This window comes from Hermetia illucens, chromosome 2 (assembly GCF_905115235.1).
Source record: "Hermetia illucens chromosome 2, iHerIll2.2.curated.20191125, whole genome shotgun sequence".
In the NCBI taxonomy this organism is placed as follows: Eukaryota; Metazoa; Arthropoda; class Insecta; order Diptera; family Stratiomyidae; genus Hermetia; species Hermetia illucens.
The window spans coordinates 135,210,715-135,235,941 of NC_051850.1; the positions used below are offsets into that span (position 1 = coordinate 135,210,715).

Here is a 25,227-nt window from a genome sequence, read left to right on the forward strand (position 1 = left end):
ATCTACCTTCCAGTACAATACTGCGCAAGAACTGGTGCCAAGTCTACCCCTTCGTTAATAAAGAATTCCAAACATGCTGATTTCGCGTCGAAGACTACCAATTCGTTATCGCTAATAGATGTCTGGCGTCTTGGCCTACAAAATCGCTACTTCTGAGGCTGTATCAATAACACCTTCTGTTTCTACATAAATATTACCCCTACAGGTTTACTGGGCTGGATTGTCCTTACCCAGACAGATCAGATGACCTATTTGGAGATTCTCTTTTCTAACGCAGCTAAGAGTTCACAAATTTTTTTGCTAAGAACTCAAGTTTCCGAGGAAAACATGAGGATTGAATCATTGTTTTGTAGAGTAGGAACTTCGATCGTATCGGGCGACGTTTCGAGTGGAAGTTTTTGTAAGCTGAAGTCGACTCTGCTGGCTGCCAACAATCGTTATTGGTTGTGATTTTCGACCCCAGGATTGGAGGCATCTTGTATCCTCCTACCTTTATTGCTTTCAGTCCATTTGTGGCTTCGTAATTTAGTATTGACCAATATTTATGAGAATCGCTTCTACCTTTTTACTCTTTATTCAATTCAATTTCACGGAGAACCACTTTACAATGAGTTATTAATCAGCTGACAGTTTATAAAGGAGCAAGTATTTTTTGCGGGAACAAAAGCATGAACATGAATTTTAACATTATTACATTATTTTTTAAAGGAAATCTGCTGGGTTGCTCTGTGTACTAATTATATGTAAATAGTGATGTAAAAAATGCTAAAGCATGCGCAGTTCACCTAAACAAGGAACTTAATAACTACAATGAATCATTTGCTTTCAGGGGACAATGACATGGAACGCAGTATTCACCTAGAACCGAATCAAACTATCGAAAATCGTGGAGAGAAAAGTTACCTTATCGTTTGGCATGTTACTCAACCCTAGAATTTAAACACCAATGCAGAGGATCATCTTCTAATCAACCAATTAATTGGAATACTCTAATAAAAACACATACTCAAATATGGAGTACTTATAAATAATGCACACACAGACACGTAAATTTAACAGATAATAAACAAAGTGCTAAGTAAAACGCTTTTAAAATAGTTGCAAACCAGAATGGCAAACAAAAAATCCAATTAGAAGTGAGAATCTTTTTTGAACGAAAATTGAAATGAAACTGAATTGTAATAACTAATGTTGATATGTTAGTATCGCTTTAAACATAAACAATACCGGGGCAAACACAAAAATCCATAACACAACCAGACAAGCAGAATTACACTGAAACGAAAATAATATATTCTAATGATAGCAACCCAACCAGATAATTTATATTGTAAAGTGTAACGTATATAATGGAGAATAATTGTAGTGATAGGTGAAGCAAATCTTACTAAGTCGTATCCTTCCCTTAAGTTTAAAGAGTTATTTATTTTTTAGGCGAAAAGTGTTTTTTATTGTATATTATGTTTCAAAAGTCGGTATATATTTACCTTAGCTCGTTCCTCATACATACATATAATGTCTCCTCTCCTTGTTTTTATGTTTAAAACAAATTAGTGTTTTTTCATGTTTAGGTTTAAGCAAGTTCAAGACAAAACAACTAGAATTGAAATTATTTATTAAACAATTTTTATTTTAAATATTCAGTTGTTTTAATTTACATAATACCCTCAAATATTCATGGATAGGTCTTCTCTTAGTGTTGTACATTTACATTTCTATTTAGATACTTCACAACACGAAAGTGATCGCATTTTGGATAACTAAGAAGGACATGCTTGGACATTTTACAAAAATCGCATTGTTTATAATTTTACAGTTAGAAATTCTCTATGCATATTATGAATTGAAAATAAAAGTTTTGAGTAAAAATATTGAAATAATAACGATTTCCATAATTTATTATCGGTACACATATATTGCTACAGAACAGCTAATAAAAGGATATTTATGCTTGTACCTCTGTGGAGAAAAGTAAGTATTTTTTGTGCGACATTTGATTTAAATTTAAAGTTGTTAGCTTCAAGCGACTCACGAAGTGAGCATTGAAAGTGTTCCGCGCTTTTCATAGTCACATTGTGACCCAATGGAAAACATGATGCAGTTAACGGGACAGGCCTGTATCTTTTTTTCGAAAAACCAATTCGGCTCAAATTTTAAGGGATTGTTGTACATATACAGTTGCGAAAAAATAGCAGTATAGTGTCTACAGTCCCTGGCCAATTTATTAGACGCACTTTAAATACATAATTGTATATGTTGTACTGGATTATATGAGATATTATTTACATTTAACCTTACATATAAATATTTTTCTTTGAGAAATTTATATAATAATACAGTGTTACTTAATATTTTTTTTATGTGTCGCATTACAGTGACTCAAGAGCCCAAATAAGTATAAATTTGTTTCAGTTGCATTCTCGACTGCTTTAGGTACACACGGGGTGTTTTTTGTGGTTTTATACGATGTGTTAATTTATTTCACTGTTTTATACTACGCAACTATTTGTTTATTGTGTATGCAGGGAATTTAACAAATATAGATAATAAATTTGAGCATTTTAACCATGGGTAAAAAGGCGACCTTTCAGCGCGTAGAATAGCTAAAGTAAAGGCCCTCATTGATCTAAAAAAGTTTTCCAACCGCGTACGACGTATAAAGAAGAAAGTGGAGTCAGGTTATAAACTAAGCCCGAAACGAAGGAATAGATGCGGTAAGAAAACCCATTTTTACTAGCAGGTCAGAAAGATATCTAAGGAAAATTTGCCTAGAAAACAGATGTGCTACCACAAGACAGATAAAATCTCAACTGGAAGATGCTAATGTAACTGCGTCTGAACGCACTGTACGTAGAAAATTAAAGGATTTACATTTAAGGGCCTGCCGACCCGCCAAGAGGCCCAAGTTAACGGCTGCGATGAAAGCCAAGCGTCGGAAATGAGCCACACAGTAGCATGATAAAGATGTCAACTTCTGGAGATCGGTAAGTTGATATTAGATGCATAATTTACTATGAAATAATGAGAGATAATCACTGATACTTAGGATATTCATTTATTTTTTCTATTCTTGATAGGTCTACTTTAACGATGAAAGCACATTTGAAATTTTGCAGAATAGAACTCAGTTTGTGCACCGTCGTCCTGTAGAAAAATTTAATCCTGACTGCTTTGTTCAAACTATGAAGCACTTTACAAAGGTTATGATCTGGTCAGTTATCAGTGGCAAAAGTACTGGACGTTTGTGTGGCGCGGCAGGATTCGCGGCATTCGAAACCTATTTCGAATGTTGCGAATGCGAGCAAATAGATGGCGCGCCGAACTCTCCACTATTTAGAACTCACCACGGGTGTGGAGGACTAGCGGTGATAAGGTGCCGTTGGTTGGGACAGGAAAAGACCGCATGGAGATGGGCCGCTCTCTCCTGTCTTGACCGGCAAGTGCACACAGCACGTTTTCTTTTTGAACAAAGTTCATCGATTATTCACGGTATCCATGGTAAACGGCATTATGGGGCAAGATCACCATATAGAAGTCTTAAAAACTCGGTTGGTTCCCCAGCTCAGAGAGTGATTTCCGAATGGAGAGCCATTCATTTTCATGCAGAATGTCAGAAAGCGCGATCTATGAAAACTTATTTGCGAGAGCAGAATATTCCTCTATTGGATTGACCGGGTAATAGCCCCTATATGAACCCAACTGAAAATGTGTGGGAGCTGATGAAGCGGGAAGTGACTAAAGAGGTGATCACAATGAAAACTCAGCTCCTAGAAAAAATAAACCAGGTGTGGAACCATCATCCTCCATTGCAGGATACAGTACAATCTTGCATTGACAGCATTCCGCGCAGAGGTGAAGCTATCATAGCGGCAAAAGGTGGGTCAACAAAATATTAATATTTTATGGCATGCATTTCAAAGTTCTTGAGCACTTAATAAATATATATTTTTTCTAAAAAGATGATGATGATATATACAAATTACATAAATGTGTCTATTAATAAATTTTAAAGCTGAAAAACACCCTATAATTAAGATTTTGCATAGAATCTGCAGTGCGTCTAATAATATGGCCAGGGACTGTACTTTGTACACAGCTGAAAAGTGTAAGCAAACAATCAAACGGTTTCTACGAAATGGCACTTTAACTGGTTACGTTTGATTTCCCGGGCGAAGAAAATAATAGAGTGCTAAGGGTTTTCTGCAATCTAAATTTATATTTCGCTCACAAAATATATTTTTAATGAAAAAGTAAGAATGTTTTATTGATTTTGATTAGTTTTGAATAAAAAAATATTGTTATTATTACAATAGTGGGACGTGGAAACCACTGAATCCCGGAGATTAAGGAACGAAAAAAAGTACCAGAAAATCCAGCGTTCTTTGCAGTGTTCTGCAATCCCCAAGAAAGGTACTACAGATCTAATTCCATGCGGAGATTCCCGCAAACTTAATGCTGCCACAATATTTGACAAATACCCTATTAATAACCTTTAAAATGTTCCTAGAAATGTCTATGATTGCACCATTTTTTCTAAAATTGACCTCATAAGAGCTTACCATGAAACATCGGTGGCGCCTGAAGATATATACAAAGAACTAATCATTACTTCCTTCAGACTTTATGAATTCCTTCGCATGCCATTTGGAGTCAAAACATTCCAAAGATTTATAAACCAATCCCTTTCAACCCTCTACCTTTCCGTATATCGCATCAAGCGTTGGTGTGACGAAAGAGGGTTATTGTTGAAGCAGATGCAAGAGCATACAAATTTTCATATTTTAAGTCACTTACTGCTCACAAATCAACACGCAGAAAATGCATTTCGATAGTCCGGACACTTTTGGTAATCCGACATTTCTTTATTCCCATCATTGTCGGATTATCGAGAATATAAGGATTTCGGGTTTATATGTTTCATTGTTTGTATGAATTAGCATTTACTTTGCGTTTTGTATTTGGCTATGTTCGCATATCTAAGAAGTTAAGGTTGTTTTATAACCAATTAAAGACCATTCACTACCATGGCATTTGTTGGAAAAGGATTTGATATTTGCTCAAATAAAGTAAATAATAGTTTATTACTATAATTTTTAGTAATCGACGGCAAAACCCCCTTAAGTTCACGCTAGACTCATTCAGCAATGTAGGCTATAATATAGAGCCTCCTACCAAGTTTGGGGGAAATCGCACTATTACTAACAAAGTTATAATAGGTCAAAGCTATAGCTTCTATGCAAATTCAAGACTCTTGAATGATAATATCACGCGAAAGTGAATATTCTCACATAATATATGCATATATTATGTCCCATTTAGAACGGGACAAATGTCACTAAAATGTTTTTATAAACGGAACGGAACAAACCACTTTTTACCTTGGAAAAGACAAAACAACAAAATGGAGAAAAATAAGGGTTAATTCGCAGGTACATGTTGGTTGGCAGAATATTATAAAACTGTTTCTTGGACCAAAGGGCAACGCTCGAGGTGTAGTTTCCGAGATTGATTGTATAAAATTCTTCCTGACAATATTATTGAATGCATTCGAGCAAATTAATTTGACAGGAAGGAGGCAAGAGGTCGAAGGCCGGAGGTCTCGTAGAGAAAAGTTTTTCGGAAAAAGTAAGTAAAGAAAGGAAAAACTTAGAAAAATATAAATCGGAAAATGTTAATAAAAGTATCAGAAATTGAGGGAAGCAAAAACTGTTCCGAATTAAAAGTGAAAATAGAGTGCTGAAAAAGAACTAAAATGTCCAGGCGAAACAAGTGCATGTATATATAGAGGACGTTATAAATTTGGAGATTAAACGTGGGCCAAATAATTAATATTTTATGTTGTTGGCTATTAATAAATTGGTACCGAACTTGGAAAAAGTTTAGAAATTTAAAATTCTTGAAATAAATTGGAATGAATATATGAATGGCGGGACAGGCAATTGCAGGCGTTATAATATCGACATTTGATGGTGCAAGTTACACAAACTGCAAAGTAAAATGAATGGTTTTGCTAGAATATAAGAACTGTAGAGATCAGGTCTGATGATAAGCAAGACGAATGGAAGAAAAAAAAATTAAAAACGAGAGCAATTTTGATCAGTGCGGCTACAAACAAACAATTAGAATTTATTGGAGAGTGAACGACAGCTTATGTTACAAAAATTTGGTAAGACATATTTGACGCAATTGACGTCATTACAAGTAATATGCATAGGAAAACTAGAGTGTAAAATTTAATTTTGAAAATTTTCCTTGTAATGTTATGAATATTTTCTCTTCATCACAAAATCATCCACCACGCCGAGCTCGGAGTAATTAATATCAAATATTAAAGGGTAAGTTTTTCAAATTTTGGTTTGAAGTTAATTTTTTTTCTTTTTAAAGTTTTTTTTTGGGTTTGGAGTTAATTTGTTTTTTTCTTTTAATTTGTTTCTTGCTTTAATTTAGTTTAATTTTTGTTTTTATTATTATTTTTATAAATTTGTTTTTTTTGTGAACAAGTACACATTATGAGTAGTGAATAATTTTTGAATGATTTGAGGACTTCCTCCCTCTCTCTTCCTCCTTGTTCCCGCAAAACCTAGAAGGGACATCCTCAAAAAGACGAAATGGCCTGAGGATGTCAAGGAAGGGTAGGAACCTCAAGGGCCGCGCCGCATTCAAGATCTGAGGCAGAAGAGGCAATAATTAGGACTGTGATCGGTCGTGGATCTTTCCCCTCTTGATCGCGGCCCTCGGGTTCGGAGACTTACGGCTCCACGCGCGCCGTTGAGCCGTTTCTTTTTATTTTCCAATTTTAGCTCGCGTTCTGCTCGTTATTCCTTTCCATTGTCTATTTTGAAATCCGATGCGGACCCACGCATCGGTGTAGACACGTTGATTTTGTATTAATGACACGTGAGGGATCAAAGAGGTCAAAGGACCCCCCCCCCCCCCAACAATCCCCGAGCCTGGCCAGCACAGAGGCGTGCAAGTACATGTCGACCGAGCACTTTGATGGAGCTTCAATCTTTGCGGGCGGACCTTCACGGTCAATTCCGCCAACTTTTTAGGTTTCTGGGATAGCTCTGCTCTCTAAGTCATTGTCGGCCACTTAGGTTAATCGTTTTGATCATCCTACCCAAATAAATTCATTACACTTTATTGGAATTCTGTTTATAATTGGAACCTTGAGAAGTTCTACAAAAAAATACTCACAAAATTTAGGTTAATTCAAGAGGCAATGCCGTGGAATTATGTTAACTTGCAAGGAGATAAGTCGATAAATTTGCATCATCAGAGAAGCTTTTGAAATATTCGTGGCTAACTTCCAAAACAATTTTATTTCAAGTGAATTTTTGGCAATAGGTGAGCAGTTATTGGCTTTTAGAAGTCGATGTTCCTTTAAACATTACATACTTGAGAAGTCGACTAAATATGGATTAAAGATGTTTGCATTAATAGATGTAAAAACTGCTTACACATTTAATCTGGAACTCAGCTTAATGAACTGTACAAGCTTAGTAATTCTCTTGATGAAGTTATTATCCGATGGGTGCACCGTGTAGAAGGAACAAACTATATTATAACTGGTGACGACTGGTTTACCAGTGAACTACTTGTAAAAAAATTACGGGAATAGAAAGTGTTGACATATATTAGCACTATGCGGAAAATTCCGCTTGAGTTTTTTCCAAAAAAGGCCACATTGTGGATTTCAAGCAAAGTACACAATGGTTTCAGTTTACCAAAAAAATAAAACCGTCATCCTGATTTCCTCAATGCACCATGACATTTCGATTGACCAGGAAAGTGTAAATTCCCCATAATTAAGACCATTATTTTTACATGTTATTCGAAAGCTAACATATTAGGGCAACTTTCATCAACTTTACAAGTTTGTAAATTTAAAGTACAGATACAATATTGCATTTTGAAATTTCTTTAAAGTTTAAACGGTTATGTCTTCAACGATAATTGAAATCACATATGTAGTGCATATGCGGTGAAGAAATGAATCGTGCGATCTGCTGAGATAATAGTGAGCTTCATCATCCGGTCTTCAAATCGTTAGGCTTCTTTTATACCATCACGGAAACCTTAAGATATGGCAATACCGTAACCATTTGAGTGTGTAGGTTACCAAAGTAGAAAAGTTTATAACCATTGTAACCACGTTCTATGCATCCACCATTGGCACCACATCATCGAGTTTCTTGTAGAGCACAGATATCAATGCGTCTCTTTCGTAGGGGCTTTAGCAAGTTCCTCCCTCTTACCGGTGAGGATACCAATATTTAGCGTGCAAATAAGGATTTGCTCTACTCGTCGTCTATACTATTTGAGATTAGTGAATGGAAAGCGGCCACTACTGTTACTCAAAAGCTCCAAACCTTCGTCAACACTTATATGCGACGTATGGACAAGGTACGTTGGCCTGGTACCATTTCGAACAAAGAACTTGGTCGGTTATCCGTTGGCGATGTGATCAGACGGCGAAGTTGCAATGGATCGGTCATACATTAAGGAGGAGGGATAATTCCATTGCCAACAACAGATTCTATTGAAAAATATGGAGTTGTTCATTTTTTTCCGACGAGAAAAAATGGATGTAGATGGTGCAATTAGCTCGTGAAATTTCCACCATTTTCGGAAATATGAAGTGACTTTAAACAATATACTAATATACGGTTGCCATTTGCCCTATAGTGCTCCTCAACCACATCATCGTTCACGTTCCTTTGATGTGTGCTTCCAACTCCTTCCAGGACTTCCCGAGGACCCTATACTCCCTCTCGAGTTCGAAACGCTACGTCACTCACAATTTACAGAAAAATCCCTTAAAAACGTGCCGTGAGAGGAGAGAGATGCCACGACATGCACGGGCATACAGGTTCGGATCGCACGTAGAATATACCCAGAGTATTGTGAGTAGCGAAGTTTCATAGTCGTCCGGCCAGAAAAAAAGCCGTTCATTTCTAAAAATAATCGAAAAAATAACTTGCCTTTGCGAAAGAGCATACTATACACATCTTAGCCTTTTGGTGTTCAGTTATGTGGTCTGACAAAAGTAAATACAATCTGTTTGGGTTTGGCAGAAAGCAGTATGTCTATAAGTCTATAAGTCAATAAGGAGCTTAAAACTCAAGCATGATGGTGGTAATCAGTTCATTTGGCGCCTGAACGCGACCAGGGTAAGTAGATTGGTAGTTATTGACTAGAACATAAAAGGAAGATGTACTTTAATGGTTTATAGCTTAATTTGTTATAACACGCCAGCTTAGCAGCAGGCCAGTAAACTTGCTTCTAGGCACGAAAATGGTTACTGTATTACTTCGAACGCCGAATAAATATGTCTTTCCGAAAGCTGAGCTTTAACCTGATAGAATAATTGTAATAGAATAATTGAATAATTGAAAAAATGATTTCCAAGAGGCATTATAAGAACCTGAAAATAAAATTATCAACTATGTGACTGAACCCTTAGACTTCACACTGAGGTCTATCTGACCCCAATGTAAATGTATAAATAACTTTTTTCCATCAAAAAATATTAACGGGGGAAATTAGGTATTCTAAGTTGGCGTTACAGTTTCCCTGGCAATAGTGCAGTCACAGCATGTTTCCTAGAGGTAGCGGAATAGGCTACATATAAAGTTTATTTGGAACTGAACCCAGTGTAGGTTCCGTGTTAGTTTTTTGTGACTTAGTAGTCGTTCAGTTTTATAGTTCAACTCATTTCTTCGGGGAAAAAAGAAAATTATTCTCAGGAGGTACAGTTTCCGACAAAAAGCTTTCTGCGGAAAGTAAGGTGCGTAATAAGGTGCTCAGATGTGTTCTGCACACCTTCGCGTACACTGGTTTTCATTAGTCAGCCGTCCTTATCTGTGGAATAGTATTTGGTTGGAAGCACGTGTTTGTATACGTCATGGTCAAACAATCTATTTTCAAATTAAGTAGCAAATCGAGCGTATAATCCTGAAAAATAAAACGTGGCGACGAATGAATCCCTGTAACTTTCTTTTTCCTCTCTTATAAAAAATGAATGCTTTCAACAAATGTAGGTAATATCGTAATGTTACTTTGAGAACTTGCATTCAAATGTTCCACGTGAAAATAGAGACAAAAAGCATATACCCAAGCCAAGGTTTTTACCTCGCTTCAGTTTTTGTTTACCTATCCTGTGTAGACTCCTTGCTCGGAGGTCGGAGGGAAGCCTATTATCTTGGAGGCAGTTATTTTATAGGAACTTTAAATGGTAGACCTAATTATTCGGTATGCCAATAACAAGGCAAACGGTATCTATAAATAATACAATAAGGAAGGTTCCCAGCGAAAGCAACGGTTGCGGAAAAATTTAACGCTCTAAAAATTCTACGCGTACTTGCGGGTCCTTGTAGTGTCGAAATTCTCCCACTGACTATTCATCGGATATGTGGGAATCAAGTTCTGATTCGTCATATTGAGCTACTATGAACCCCAATCAATTTTGGAGTATAACAAGATTCTTTCGTTTGAAAATGCGAATATTCGCGAAGTTCGTATCAAAGAAGATGGGATCCCTCACAGCAGAGGAAGCGGGTGCCGGTGTTAATGGTCCAAGGAAAATATACTTGGAGCCAATGGGTAGGTACACTACCATATTCCAGGCGGAAATATACGCCATAGACAGATCTGCCTCCTTTAATCTCCAAAGCAATAGCTAGCTGCTATTCTCATCGACAGCCAAACAGCGATCAAGGCACTTAAGTCCAACCAGGTGAACTCTAAACTAGTATGAGGAATGCCTTAAGAGACTGGATACTCTGAGTTCCAGGCCCTGTTGGGTTGGAAGGCAATGAGCCAGCGGACGAACTAGCCACGAAGGCAAAAAGGAAGCCATTACACAGGCCAGAACCCTTCTGTGGAATCGGAAACCGTTTCATGGCTATGGCATTAAAAATGAAGAGGAACGATTGAGGGAGCAGTCCAGGGTGCCTATTGGTGGATACGAACCCATGCGCATACAGGATTGCTTAATCCTCACCAAAAAGAACCTCCGAATCACAGTGGGAATTATCACCGGTCACTGTCGGCTAAACTATCACTTGGGGAAGCTAGGGATATATACGGACACTGCCTACAGGAGGTGTGTGGAGGTGATGAAACCTTTATACATGTCGTGGGACAGTGTCCGGCATTTGCGCAAAGTAGGACCAGTCATCTGGAAGAACACTTAACACCAGATACAAAGTTGAAAGATCTGGAAGTAGGGAATATACTAAAGTTCCTGACGGTTATAGGCTTGCTTGAGATACTATTGTGGCGCGGCAGGATCCGCAGCATTTGAAATTTATTTGTGGTATATTCCTTATTCAAGAACGTCATGCAGTGAGAAATGTTGTCTCAGACTTAGCGGAGTTTCTATAAAAATCTCCGAAACCATGTTGGACTCGATATTTCGGAACCGAGCCGAAACTGCAGTTTTGAAGTTTGCCTGAAAGACAGTTCTTGAGTTCTTAATGAGAACTTCAGTCGGTTTTGATCATCACGGTTATCTACACCACGCTCCTGAAGTATTTTCTCATCCAAAAAATGGAATATACCTTGCATTGGTGACCCCGATTAAAAAACACGGCAACCAGCGATACCAGCACACGCCCTCGACGCCACAGTCATCGCCACCATCACCTGCGACGGCCGCTCGAAGTCGCACCCGCTGCAGGAGACCCAGCGCCGCCACCGAGAAAATGGTGACCCCAAGAGCACGCACAAAAGAAAATGACCTAAAAAAGTGAACATCAAAGTCGTCGTTTTTCATCTACGTCCGCTCGGAAATATTTGTACTTATACAATTCGTCGGTCGTCAACGGGAGGCCCATAGTACAGCAACAGTAACGAAAAAGAGAATCGAACAGCGGTAGCTGCAACATCAGCAGAATTCACAACATCAACCGACACCTTCATCGTATTATTGAATGAATTTGATACTTCATCGCATTATTGTAATTCATAATAATTAGAAAGTAATTCAAATATTTTGTTAATTATTTTCAGGAAAGAATTTGACATTTTTATATATGTAAATTAGTGAAAAAGAGCAACAATAAAAGTTATACCCGCTGCAGGAGACGGCGTGAAGTGTTTCAAGGTGTTATCTCATCGCGGGTTCTCCATTTTCTCGGCGAGTATTTATTTTCGGTCTGCGCTAGCGAGCGTCCGCTTCGGGCGTGTTATCCACTTTGTTCGTGCGGCCTGCCATGTCGAAGCAAATTCACCGCGTTTTCATTATAAACTCACTCCTACTTTTCGTTACTCAAGATGTCGTTCAACAGCAAAGACGCGGCCGGCCCATCGGACCCGCAAGTGACCGTCCTCGCCGTACGCGTTCCTCCGTTTTGGCGGCGGAACTCGGAGCTGTGGTTCGTACATTTGGAAGCGCAGTTCCAAATGTCCGGCATCACATCGGACGCGACCCGCTTCAACTACGCGGTGGTCGGCCTGGACGAAGAGTCTATTCTTCTGGTGTCCGACGTAGTGAAGTCGGCATCGTACTCGCAGCTCAAGAGTGAGTTGATCAGGCGCCTGTCGGCAAGCGAGTCGGCAAAATTAGACCACTTGCTGGCGGCTTTAACGTTGGGTGATCGAACTCCCAGCCAATTGCTTCGCGAAATGAGGCAATTGGGTGGGAGCAAGATTGGCGATGACCTGATCAAGTCGCTCTGGCTGCGACGGCTCCCGGAGGACACCCAGGCGATCCTAGCTTGCGTCTCCGGTTCTTTGGAGGAACGTATGATGTTTTGGTCGCTTCTTCCACTGAGTCTGAGCACTTAGCCCATCTCGAGTGCATTTTTCAACGTCTCCTTGAGGCCGGTTTAGTCCTAAACGTGGAGAAATGCAAATTCCTTCAACAACAGATGAGATTCCTCGGCCACTCCATTTCCTCTGAAGGAATACAGCCCGACCCAGACAAGGTGTAAGCAATTACAAGCTTCCCGCGTCCGAAAACAGTGAGGGAGTTGAGGAGGTTCTTGGGCATGCTAAACTTCTACCGTCGTTTCCTGCCCAAGGCCGCCCATCACCAGTCCATTTTGAACGCGTACTTGTCTGGCCCCAAAACAAAAGACACACGAGAGATTGTGTGGTCTGAAGAGGCTGTCCGCGCGTTCGATAAATCCCAACAGCAACTGGCTGATGCTACACTCTTGGCATTTCCTCGGCAAGATGCACCCCTAGCCGTTTTTGTTGATGCCTCTGACATCCAGTAGGTGCTGCCCTGCACCAAAAGGTGGATCAAGTTTGGCAGCCGTTGAGCTTCTTCTTGAAACAGTTGAATCCCGCTCAACGGAGCTACAGTACCTACGATCGCGAACTGCTCGCCGCGTACTTGAGCATCAAATACTTCCGTCTCTCCCTAGAAGGCAGGCCGTTCACAGTGTTCACGGACCATAAGCCTCTTACGTATGCTTTGAAACAAAAGCTCGTCAGCTTCGACACCTGAGCTTCATAAGCCAGTTTACGTCAGACATCCAGCACGTGTCCGGCAAGGACAACATAGTTGCTGACGCTTTGTCTCGTGTCTCCGAGGTTAACATCCCGGCCTCACTCGATTTCTCGGCTTTTGCCAAGGCGCAGGAGGATGACGCGGCACTTCAGAGCTCCAAATCCAATCCCAAATACAAATTTCGGGAGTTGCCCATCTTCGGCTCAAATCTCTCGCTCTGTTGCGAAGACTCGGAAAAGGGACCTCGGCCATACATTCCGGCCACATTTCGCAAGGAAGTGTTCCACGCAGTTCACGGCTTGGCGCATCCCGGCATCAGGACAACAAATCAGTTAGTCACCGGAAAATACTTCTGGCCCTCCATGAATAAGGATATCAATTCCTGGGCCAGGGACTGCATCGCATGCCAGAAGTGTAAAGTCTCCAGGCATGTAAGGAAAGAAGTGGGCTCATTCCCCCGCACTACCAAGCGTTTCCACACGATACACCTTGACATAATAGGGCCTTTGCGAGACTCGCACGGTTACAAGTATTGCCTCACAATCATCGACAGGTTCACGCGGTGGCCTGAGGCAATACCTCTGAAAGACATTACGGCGCAATCTTGTGCAGAAGCCCTCTGCCGAGAGTGGATACCTCGCTTTGGCGTCCCTGCAGTGGTCATCACTGACCAGGGAATGCAATTTGAATCAACCCCTTTCTCGGAGTTAGGCAAACTCCTGGGTTTTAGACGCCAGCGGACTACTGCATACCACCCGCAATCCAATGGGATGCTAGAACGTTGACACCGGACGCTGAAAGCCGCCATCATGGCACGCGACGATCCGTCCTGGACTCAAGTCTTGCCTCTCGTCCTACTCGGCCTACGTACAACCCGCCGAGAGGAATTTGCTGCCAGCCCCGCGGAGCTGGTATACGGGGAGAACCCAAGACTCCCAAGCGATCCGGTCTTCGACAAGAGATCGGGTCTCACGGAGTCGGGGTTGGTGCGTCTGCTGAGGGACAATCTCCGACGCATCAAAGCGCCACCACCCACTCGACACTCGCCCACACCTGCCTGTTCGCCCAAGGAACTGGACACATGCACGCACGTTCTGGTCAGGACGGATGCCGTCCGGAAGCCGCTGCAACCTCCATATGAGGGCCCGTACCGCGTTCTCGAGAGGGGAGAACATTTCTTCCAGCTCGAGATCGGTGGACACAAAAAGGCGGTCTCTTTGTCCAGACTGAAACCCGTGTGTGCCCCAAAGCAGCGTCGTGTCCGGTTTGTGGACTAACGGGAAACGGAGTTCCGGGATCGGTCGCCGAAACCCCCTAAGTTCCGTCGGGGGGCGGAGTGATGTGGCGCGGCAGGATCCGCAGCATTTGAAATTTATTTCGAATGTTGCGGATGCGGACGGGTAGATGGCGCGGAACTCTCAATCATTTTAGAACTCGCCACGGGAGTGGAGAGTTAGCGGTGAGAAAGTGCCGTTGGTTGGGACAGTAAGGACCGCATGGAAATAAGCCGGTCTCTTCTGTCTCCAACCGTGATATAGAACACATCGAATCGAGTCCGATTTATTTTGCACGTTTCATTTTTATTCTTCCATTTACTGTTGCTACAATAACTATAATTCATCTGTGATTCTAATAAAAGTAGATTTTAATCAACTAAAAGTGTTGTAAATAAAATAGCAGAATTAGCGACCAAAAATTATAGTAAATCAAGTGATTAACATACTAAACTATAACCAGCAAAAGGGGCGCAATATTTATTTAAGGACACAGTGCGACTTTCCCTTAACAGAATATCAAAGAAAATAAAGCACCTCCTATCCACGGTCTACGTTGAATGTCAACCTATCAACGCTTTATACACCAACGGAGTGTTTGATAGTCGACGAGCAGCTTTATCCATATACACTCCTTTTCAAAATTATAACCGCATGATTACTGAGTAAATTTTTTTATTATGAAAAGATGTGAAAATAACCAAACTTAAATTAAAATTCGAAAATGACAAACATAATGTAACAAAAATGAAACCTAAAAATAGCAATTAAGCTTAAAAAATGTGTAAAAACATAACAAATTGAGAAAAAAAGTAAAATTGTCCTTTTTCATAATTATAATCGCATTAATTACCTCGTTACATAAAAAATAAATAAAACAATAATGGGCAGACCTAACTCATGGCTTAATAATCGATAGTGTTTCCTCCCTTTTTAATCACTTCGAAGATTCGATTAGGCATCGAATGAATGTATTTTGAGAGCATTTTTGGTGTCAACTCATGCCATGCTCTTTCAATGGCCTCTTTCAGCTCATTTCTGGAAGAATATTCTTTATCCTGGGAGTAAATCTGTCGGACTAGCCATCCCCAGACATTCTCTATAGGATTCAAGTCTGGTGAGCAGGCTGGCCATTCAAGTGTGGCTATGGAATTCGCTTCCAACCAGGCTTTAGTGGACCTACTTACGTGTACGCTGGCATTATCTTGCTGGAAAATTACTTCATTGCCCTCAAAAGAGTTTATAAAAGGAAGGAGATTATCCTGCAGAACATTCTGGTACTCCTGGCTATTCATTCTCGCCGATGTAAATGCTAGACGCACTGTACCTTTACTACAAATGGCTCCCCAGACCATAACTGTTCCACCTCCGAAATTCCTTCTGGACAGATATCGTGGTTCCTTACGCAAATCTCGCCAGTAGCCATCAAAACCATCCGGACCATCTAAGTTAAATTTTTTCTCATCAGAGAAAATTACCTAATCAAAAATAAAAGATAATTTTGCTGAAAACATCCGCCAACAAAAAGGTTATACCTGATCCCGATGTCGTGACATGTTATTTCGGGCGAATTCCAGTCGAGCATCCTTATGATGCTGCTGTAATCGTGGTGCTTTCCTCATTTTTTCCCGTACGAGATTAGGATTTCGATTTATTTCCCGCCATATGGTCGGAATCGATACAGAAAGCTTACATTCGTTCCTTATGCCTCTTAAACTGTTCGTGGAATTTGAAGTCGCTTTGCTTATGGAACGTCGATCTCTATCGGAAAGCACTCTAGGTCTTCCTTTTCGCTTTTTAGTACCGTAATTGTCCACATTATTTAAATAATTACGAACTACTCGATCCGATCTGCCTATTCTTGACGCTATTTCGCGTTTTGATATACCTTCTTTAAATAAGGCACTAATTTGCCCTTTTCCATAATCGGTAAGCTTAACCCCTCGTGGCATATTTAAAAAAAATTAATCAATGAGCAGAATCGATCAAAAGAAACTAACAATTTTACAAAAATATGTTTTTTCAGCAGCCTACAAACAGTATCAGTCGCGCGCGGTTATACTTTTGAAATAGCACAAAACCGGTTTTCTGTGAAATATTTCTGAACGGTTGCGACTAACACCGTTAGTCGGTATATTTCGAACAACAGACTATTACACTAACTGCTGAAAAAATGAGACAGCTGCATCTATATCGAGAACTATAGAACTTAGAATTTTGCCGTGCGGTTATAATTTTGAAAAGGAGTGTAGGGGCGAACTAGAATTACCCAGTATATACCAACCAACCAGCAAAGTATGTTCAAAAATATAGAGGATATGTGATGTAGAAAATTCATATGCCTTGAATGGACAAATTTATATCGGAAAATTAACGGCATGTCACGAAGTAAATCAAAGTGAAAGAATGATAAGATTTAGTCGCACTATATAAAGAGGATATGGTAAAAATACCTCGATAGATAATTTTTTAACAAGCTTCTTTTAGTAAAGAAGTTATCATATTATCATCTAAAGATCGCGAGGAATTTTCTACTATATTTGAATCTCCTGAGAAAGTAGCAGTATGGAGGAATACCAAATCTTGCAGCTGCATATAGAATAGTAGTGTGGCGCAGCAGGGTCAACAACATTCGAAATTTAGCGGATAGATGACGCCTCCGGCGCTCTCCGTGGCTTATTCGAAATCGCCACGAGAGGGGACAGCTAGCGGTGAAAGTTCCGTTGGTTTGTAGAAACGGGTCTCTGAAAAAATCGACCGGTCCTCTTCTGCCTCGACCTGCGGGATGTAAACACGTTTTTCTTTGTTAGAAACTAAAAGTTGAAAAACATAAAATAGAGTCTTCGCATTATCAAAGTTATCGCAGTTTAAACTTATCAATTTCGTGCCAATGTATTGCATCTTAAGCCATGGTAATAAGATGCTGATGTCAGAAATAACCAGAATAATTGACATTCGAGTGAAATATTAAGGTCCCATATATGAAGGAGCTACTTCTCCTCAAAAGTGTTTTAGGTGAACTTCGTCACATTTGCTAATAATGTTGAACTCCTAGTGTGAAGCGTATGCAATTAACTATAATCCACAGTGCACAGAGTAAATTATTTCTGTAAGTAACTATTGAAAAACGGTATGCAATTAGATTTTAAATTATTATGCAAGTGCGGCTGTCATGCACTCAAGTTCCTCACATAGGGAAACACAAAACCACACACCTGAAGGTCGTCTACAGCTCCCAATTTCCTTAATTGTTTTCTTTAATATTTTGAATGTCGACAATTTTGCGAGTTACTCGTACATAATTTATTATAAAAATAATAAAATTGAAGAACTATAACAGAATATTCAAATAATAGGAAATTTCACCACTAGAATTGGAATCGAAAGCATCCTATCGATCCTCCAAATATATCGACATCTAGTCAACAGACAGATTGCACTGCACGAAAAGTTGTGCTGGGATCATGCTAGCTGCGCTATCAGGTGGTCAATAAAAAAACGAAGAGAGACGAGAAAATCGTGTAAAGAATGTAATAAACCGGTGTGGAGTGAATATACAAAAGTAATAACAAAATATGGCGATTGCTTTCAAAAATAAATTCTATATTGTAAGACTCAATGCACATTTCCCCGGTCATTCGTCTGAACTCTAGAACTACCTAAATTCTAGAATTCAGGCCAGAAGATGTTCTGTTTCACGGGTGGCGTCCTAAGACATTGAATGTAGTCGTATTGTTCTTAGTTAAAATTGGAAATTATTATGTAATAAATACCATGTATTTGTGATTATAATACAATCTGCTAAAAGTGATCTTTTGGTACTCGGATCTTTTTTTCCCTCAGAATTTGTTTATTTAGTCTCTTTTGACGACTAAACTTCCCGCTCCCTCTCCCCCTCTGGCGACCCACAGGGATCTATTCTGGGTCCTTTGTTATTTTTATTTTTTATTAATGACCTTCCTCCCCTCCTTACTTGTTCCTGTTTGCTCTATGCAGACGACTTTAAGCTGTTTTCCGCTATATCGTCGCCTATGGACTGTGTTTCATTTCAATCTAACCTGGACACCTTGGTTCGTTGCTACTCGATTAATGGTTTAGCGCTAAGCGTCAGAAAGTGTCACTCTATTTGCCACTTCTTTCTCCTACTCTCTTAACGGGCATTCCTTATCCTGCTCAAATTCCACTCAAGACCTCGGAGTCACTTTCGACAATAAGCTCCACTTTGACACCCATTGCATCGATGTCATCAATCGAGCAGCAAAATTGTCAATCTGAAATAATAAAAAACTTGTTGTTTCTTTTTCGTTGGTGTGGATATTTATTCTTGCAAACACCGATATTTCGGGAACCACGTGTTTCCCTCATTAGTGCTAACAACAAAAAACAAACTAACAACTTGTTAGCACTGATGAAGCGAACAAGGGGTCCCCGAAATATCGGTATTTGCAAGAGTAAATATCCACACCAACGAAAAAGAAACAAGTTTTTTATTATTTCAGATAATTAATTGTTGGAAACACCGCATAATTACACTCAAAATTGTCAAGCCTTATAATCCGGTCCTCCTGTGATTTTGACTCCATCCAACTATCCTTAGCTCTCTTCAATTCCCTCGTGGGGAATGCCCTCCAACATTGCTCCGTGATCTGGTCACCCTACAGTAACTGTGATTGTCTTGCCCTTGAAAATGTTCAACGTGGAAGTGGCCGCCGACTATAAAGTGATTTTGCATTGTGAATTGTACCAATTTATATATTTAATTTATATTTCATTATTTTAAATTAAAGTGATTTTGCATTTCAAAATATATATATTATATTTCATTATTTCGATTAGAGTGATTTTGCATTTCAAAATTTCGCCACCATACTACAAAAGATGTGCAATTTAACTCTATAAATTCACCCGTTCCCTCTTCTTTAAGAAAAGCTTCCCTCGTGTGGACTACCCCTCCCGCCACCGCTTTCTGAACCTTCCCCTCCTACAACAGCGTAGATCCTATCGGGATCTATGCACATTTTTTTTGAACTTTCCTCGGGTCTGATGGACTGCTCCGCCGCTGACGATATCACCTGCCGTCCTGCATCTTATAACACACGTAGGGCAGATATTTTCAACGTGCTCTTCGCAAAGCTCGAAATCTACTTCCATTTCCCGATTCCTAGGCTTTGCCGAAATTACAACGCAGAACAGCTTGGTCCTTTTAACTTCTCTACTTTAAGTATAATAGTTTTAAACGTAGGATAAGATTTTTGCTTTCTCCTCCTCCTGCGGAGAATAATTAATTGGAGTTTACTTTGTTTGTTGTCTGTTAAATTGAATAAATAAATTCAAAAGAATAGTGCACATGACACAACACTTGAGGGGAGAAAAGCTAAACTATTGAAAACAAACGCATGCTCCAAACCCCAAATTAAACGTATTTTATTTAAGACTTCGTATCTACGATGTATCTCTTCCGAAGGAGCTCTGGCAAGTTCCTTCGTTTTACCAAGGAGACTACCAATATTTAGCATGCAGATAAGGATTGTTTTACTCAAACTAATTTGCTTACGTCCTTACGCCGTCCATGCTTTAAGGGAGCACGCGAATTGAAATTGATCAGAGCTGATACTCAAAAACGCCAAGTCTTCGTCAACAATTTCAAACGGAGAAATTCGAAAGCAAACATAATGCGGAAACTTTTGTCAACTTTGTAGGTTTGTAAGTTTAAAGTACCGTTACAATATTGCATTTTGAAATTTAGATGAAAAATCGATTTTGAAATTTCTTAAAAGTTTGAACAGTTATATCTTCGAAGTGACCGTGTCCTTTGCAATCAGAAAATATCTATTTATATGACAACTTGTGGCGCGGCAGGATTCGCGGTATTCGAAAGTTATTTCGAATTCGAAATTTATTTCGAATGTTGCGAATGCGGGCAGATAGATGGCGCGCCGAACTCTCCACTATTTAGAGCTCGCCACGGGTGTGGAAGACTAGCGGTGAAAAGGTGCCGTTGGTTGGGACAGGAAAAGACCGCATGGAGATAAGCCGGTCTCTTCTGTCCCAACCACCGGCAAGTGCGCACGGGTAATCATTTTAACACTTAGAAATTGAATTTTTTATAGTACAGTTTTTTATAGTTGATTTCAGTGTGTAAATAACTATTAAATAAAGTGCCCCGCCTTGTACAGTAAAAAAATGGGTTACAAAAAAAGAAACAAGACGAATTTAATAAAATAAATAACGAGCGACAGTAGAAATAGTGAAACGTTCTGTATAAAGTTTTTGAAGTTATCAGTTCCATTGTTTTAAGGAAATAAAAAAGAAATGTTGTAAAAGTAAACATCGTTGTTCTTTTAACTTCAAAAAACTTTTGTAGTTTTCGAAAATTGTGTCAAATCTGGAATTAAACGGTAAGGGGAGTGAAATATTTTGATTTCGTTGGACAAGTTAAGCTTGTTGACACTATTTGCGAAAAAGACTATAACTCTGTAACGGTAAAAATAATGAAAAAATGTCATCAGAAGCTTGATTAGGAAATGAAAGAGGATGTTCCAACGGCAAGCGCGCAATTAACAATCCAGACGGAAAATAGTTTTGGAAATTTTTCTTTCGTTGAAACGACAGCTGGGGAGATATGGTTTGGACTTCGTCTTCAGCAGCAGCGACAAAAAATTCAAAATGATCGAATCAAAATCCAATATGAAATTTACTGCATAAATTGCAGGAAGTATGCGACGCGCAAACCAGAAGGAACGTGAAAACACGCTTAAAGGAAGCAGAATTGGCGAAAGGAACAAGTGCGATGATTTTCAGATCAAAAATAGCGGAATATATCGTCCTAAATAAAGACATGGATTCTAGGGAGAACGTAAGGCTGGTGAGCCACATAAGCGATACAAGGAAATTAGATGTGCTTGAAAGTCTAGAAATTTATAAAATACCGAAGGTTGAACTTCTCAAAAAGGATCAAGGCGCCAGGTTACTCCTGGCTCTTGAAATTCATCAGGAGGTGCACTCGTGGACAAAATTATAATTATAAAATTCTCATTTTTCTAATGGGGTCATTATGAATACTATCAAGAATTTGGCTTATCAGACACTGACTTAAACGATAACATAAAAAAATATATTAAAAATTTTTCTTCACAACTCCTAATTTGACATTTAAAACAAAAACACATATTAAATTTATAGATAGATAATTCAATAATAAACTTGAAACAACTAAAGGATTTCTAAAAGGTAATACTGATATTTTCTTTACAAAAGTTAATAAAGGCAATCTAACTGTATACATGAACAAATTAGACTATAACTTAAAAATGAAAGAAACGCATGCTCTCAGATTCTAATACTTATTTAACGATACAACGTAACCCTCTAAAATCCTTACATTCGAATATCCATAAAATTTTACCGATAATTTTCTTAACAAAAAATTCGATATCCGCTCTTTATCACTTTCTAATGCGTTGTTACATAAAATACATTTAGTCGATTAACCTCTTGGACCCATTATTTCTACCCTCAAAAGGCCTATACACTTTGTATCAAAATTGTTATATATAAACTCAAAAAAATTCACCAAACTTCCCAATGTTGATAAGTTTCCAAATAATTAAGAAAGTTGAAACATTTTTTATTCCCGACTTTCTTCTTATCTCTTTAGATGTTAGTTCCCTTCTTACGAATATTCCTTGCAATCTTGTTCTAGATAGTCTTGATAACCGATTTCCATATATTCATAATAAATGTTGCATACCTTTTTAGAAAATTAGAAATTGCATCAAATGTCTCTTCGATAACACTTTCTTTACTTTTGACGGTTCTGTATAAAAACAAAGTTTCGGTAGCCCTATGGGTTCTCCAATTTCTCCATTATTTGCTGATATAGTAATGGACGATTTTGAATTGGAATGTTTGAGGATCTTAAGAGACAACTTTAACTGTAAACTTCTGTTTTACTTTAGATATGTCGATGATACTATCTTATGAATATGGTACATACAGATTTTGTCAATCAAACAATGAGTATCTCAACTTCACCTTTGAAATAGAAAATAATGATTCCATTCCATTTTTAGATGTTTCCCTTATCCGTGAATCAAATTTCAACTATATCAAAATATACGATTTGGTATTTGTTAATTTCGACTTTTGAAGTAATTAATCAGTTTTTAACAGAGATAAGAGAAATATTACGTGAAAAGACAACCTGACAATTTACGTTTTGGCAGTAATGATAAAGAGCTATTCTCTCTCTAAATGAGAATAAAGAATGTGAATGTGAAATACATGTTGCTGATAAGCACCGATGAAACATAACTAGTACGAATTCCAATTCTCCACAAGAAAAAAAACAGTGCATAATTAATAATATAAAAATATGTGCCGATATTGAGGCTAAAAACACGTTCAAATGCGGATACCAAACAATATGTTATGTAGATGCCACTGACACCATAATTGTAGATTCATTTGTTATACAATCAGTATTAGTAAGCCCTGACGCCTTAATACAGCCTATTTAGAATAAAGTCAACTATGTTTCATCGGTGTAACATCTGGGACTATCCACGAAAGATACTTGCACACATTAGATCCTGAGCCCCCGAACAAAAGTATAGTGCCGCAAGAGGGACAGGTGGACCTTCCAGAGTCGCACCATTTCACTTTGCCTATTTGACCGACCGTATTTTTTTGGGTCTGTCGACGTATTCTGAAGTGTTTAAAGTTTTCAAGGTTTTAGACGAATTTTTTAGCTTTATAAATATTATAACTAGTATTGGTTTTGCTAATATACCTAATTAGTTTTGTGCTCAAATAGTAAAGTTGTCTGAAAGTGGCAGAAAGCGAACAAGGGGGAATGAATCCCCGGATGAAAATCTTCGAAGTAAACTGAGAGTTCTGCGAAGACCACCACCATTACCATCTGAAATGGCGGGCGCATCCAACCGGTTTAGCATTTTACAAGTAGATGAAAATGAAATGGCAGTCGATAGCGATACAGTTAATGTGGTCACCGCCACTCAAAAGAAGGTAAAAATTCCATCTATTGTCTTTCCGAAACTACAGAAAGCTGAAATTGACGAGGCGATGGAAAAACTCAATGTTACTGTATACTATGTCAAGTATTCAGGCATCGGACGGAAACTTTTCACTGACACTATCGAAGACTTTGACCGAGTTATTAACCACTTCAAAGTAAATAAGACTGAATTCTTTACTTATCGTCGACCAGATAAAAGGCCGATCAAAATTTTTTTATCGGGCCTGCACAGCATGGATAATAACAAACTGGCTGAGCTGCTTAAAACCGAACATGGCATTACCTGTCTAGATGTAAAAAAGTTCGAACCATCGAAATCCCGCTACACCGAGCAAACGTTTTACATTTTATATTTTGAAGAAGGTACGATCAAGCTAGCGGATCTCCGTCGAATAAAATCAATTCAGCGTACAATTATCACTTGGAGTTATTATAGTAATGCACGAAGAGGCCCCACTCAATGTCACAACTGCCAGCTGTACGGCCACGGTAGCTCTAACTGTAATCTCCCTACTAAATGCCAAATTTGCAGCATTTCGCACAAAACAACTGATTGCCAGTATGCAAAACTCCAACCTGATAGATCATTTCTAAAGTGTGCTAACTGTAATCTTCAGCATTTAGCAAGTGATCCTACTTGCCCAAAGCGTCAAGAGTATTTAAATGCTGTCAGGGGAGCCGCATCAAGACGAAATCATTCAAGTTACCGTCAGCCGACCAAAACCGCAGCCGTCAATCATTTTAACAATGAAAGCTTTCCTCCTTTAAAGTTACATGGTAATTCGAATTTGCAGCAGAGTGCTTCGAAGTCGAACTTTGAACCCTCACGAATATCGTTTAGTCATGCAGTCAGGAACGGACTGCCTACGACCAATAGTAGAAATATAATTAATAATGCGAGTAACCTGTTTTCTCCAGAGCAAATGATAGAACTGTCAGCCGAGCTTATCATAAATCTTTCAGACTGCAAGTCTAGAACAGACCAATTTAATGTCATTGTAAACTTAGCTGTTAAGTTCCTTTACGGTCCATAAACTTATAGTAGTTCTATGGAACGCACAAAGCGTTAAAAATAAGTCCGATGACCTTTTTGACTTTGCAATAAGTGATCATATTAATATTTTGTTATTAACAGAAACTTGGCTTAAGAGTAAAGATAAGTTCTTTCATTCTAGTTTTAAGACTTATAGGAATGATAGGCAAGATGTAGTAGGCGGGGGAGTTGCCATAAGTTTAAGAAATAACATCAAGCATAAAATACTACCCGCGTTCAAAACTGAAATTCTTGAGACTATTGCTTTAAGACTAGAGGAGTTGGATTTGAATATTGTCGTTGCTTACTTTCCAAGCACGAAGCTTAATGTGCAGAAGCTAAAAGCGTTTGAAAACGACCTGAAATTACTGATTAGTAAAAACGAAAAATTACTCCTTTGTGGTGATTTAAATGCACGACA

The 25,227-nt window shown here is 38.9% G+C and overlaps 1 protein-coding gene across 12 annotated transcripts in view; it reads left to right on the forward strand.

Moving 5' to 3' along the window:
* LOC119650443 (JNK-interacting protein 3) overlaps window positions 1–1,637 on the forward strand; it is a 64,610-nt gene extending 62,973 nt beyond the window's left edge. For all 12 annotated transcript variants that reach the window (XM_038053291.1, XM_038053292.1, XM_038053286.1 and 9 more), the window contains one exon: window positions 830–1,637. In XM_038053291.1, the coding sequence (XP_037909219.1) occupies window positions 830–839 (10 nt within the window). In that variant the 3' untranslated portion in view covers window positions 840–1,637. The remainder of the gene's footprint in view (window positions 1–829) is intronic.
* The last annotated feature ends 23,590 nt before the right edge of the window (window positions 1,638–25,227 follow it).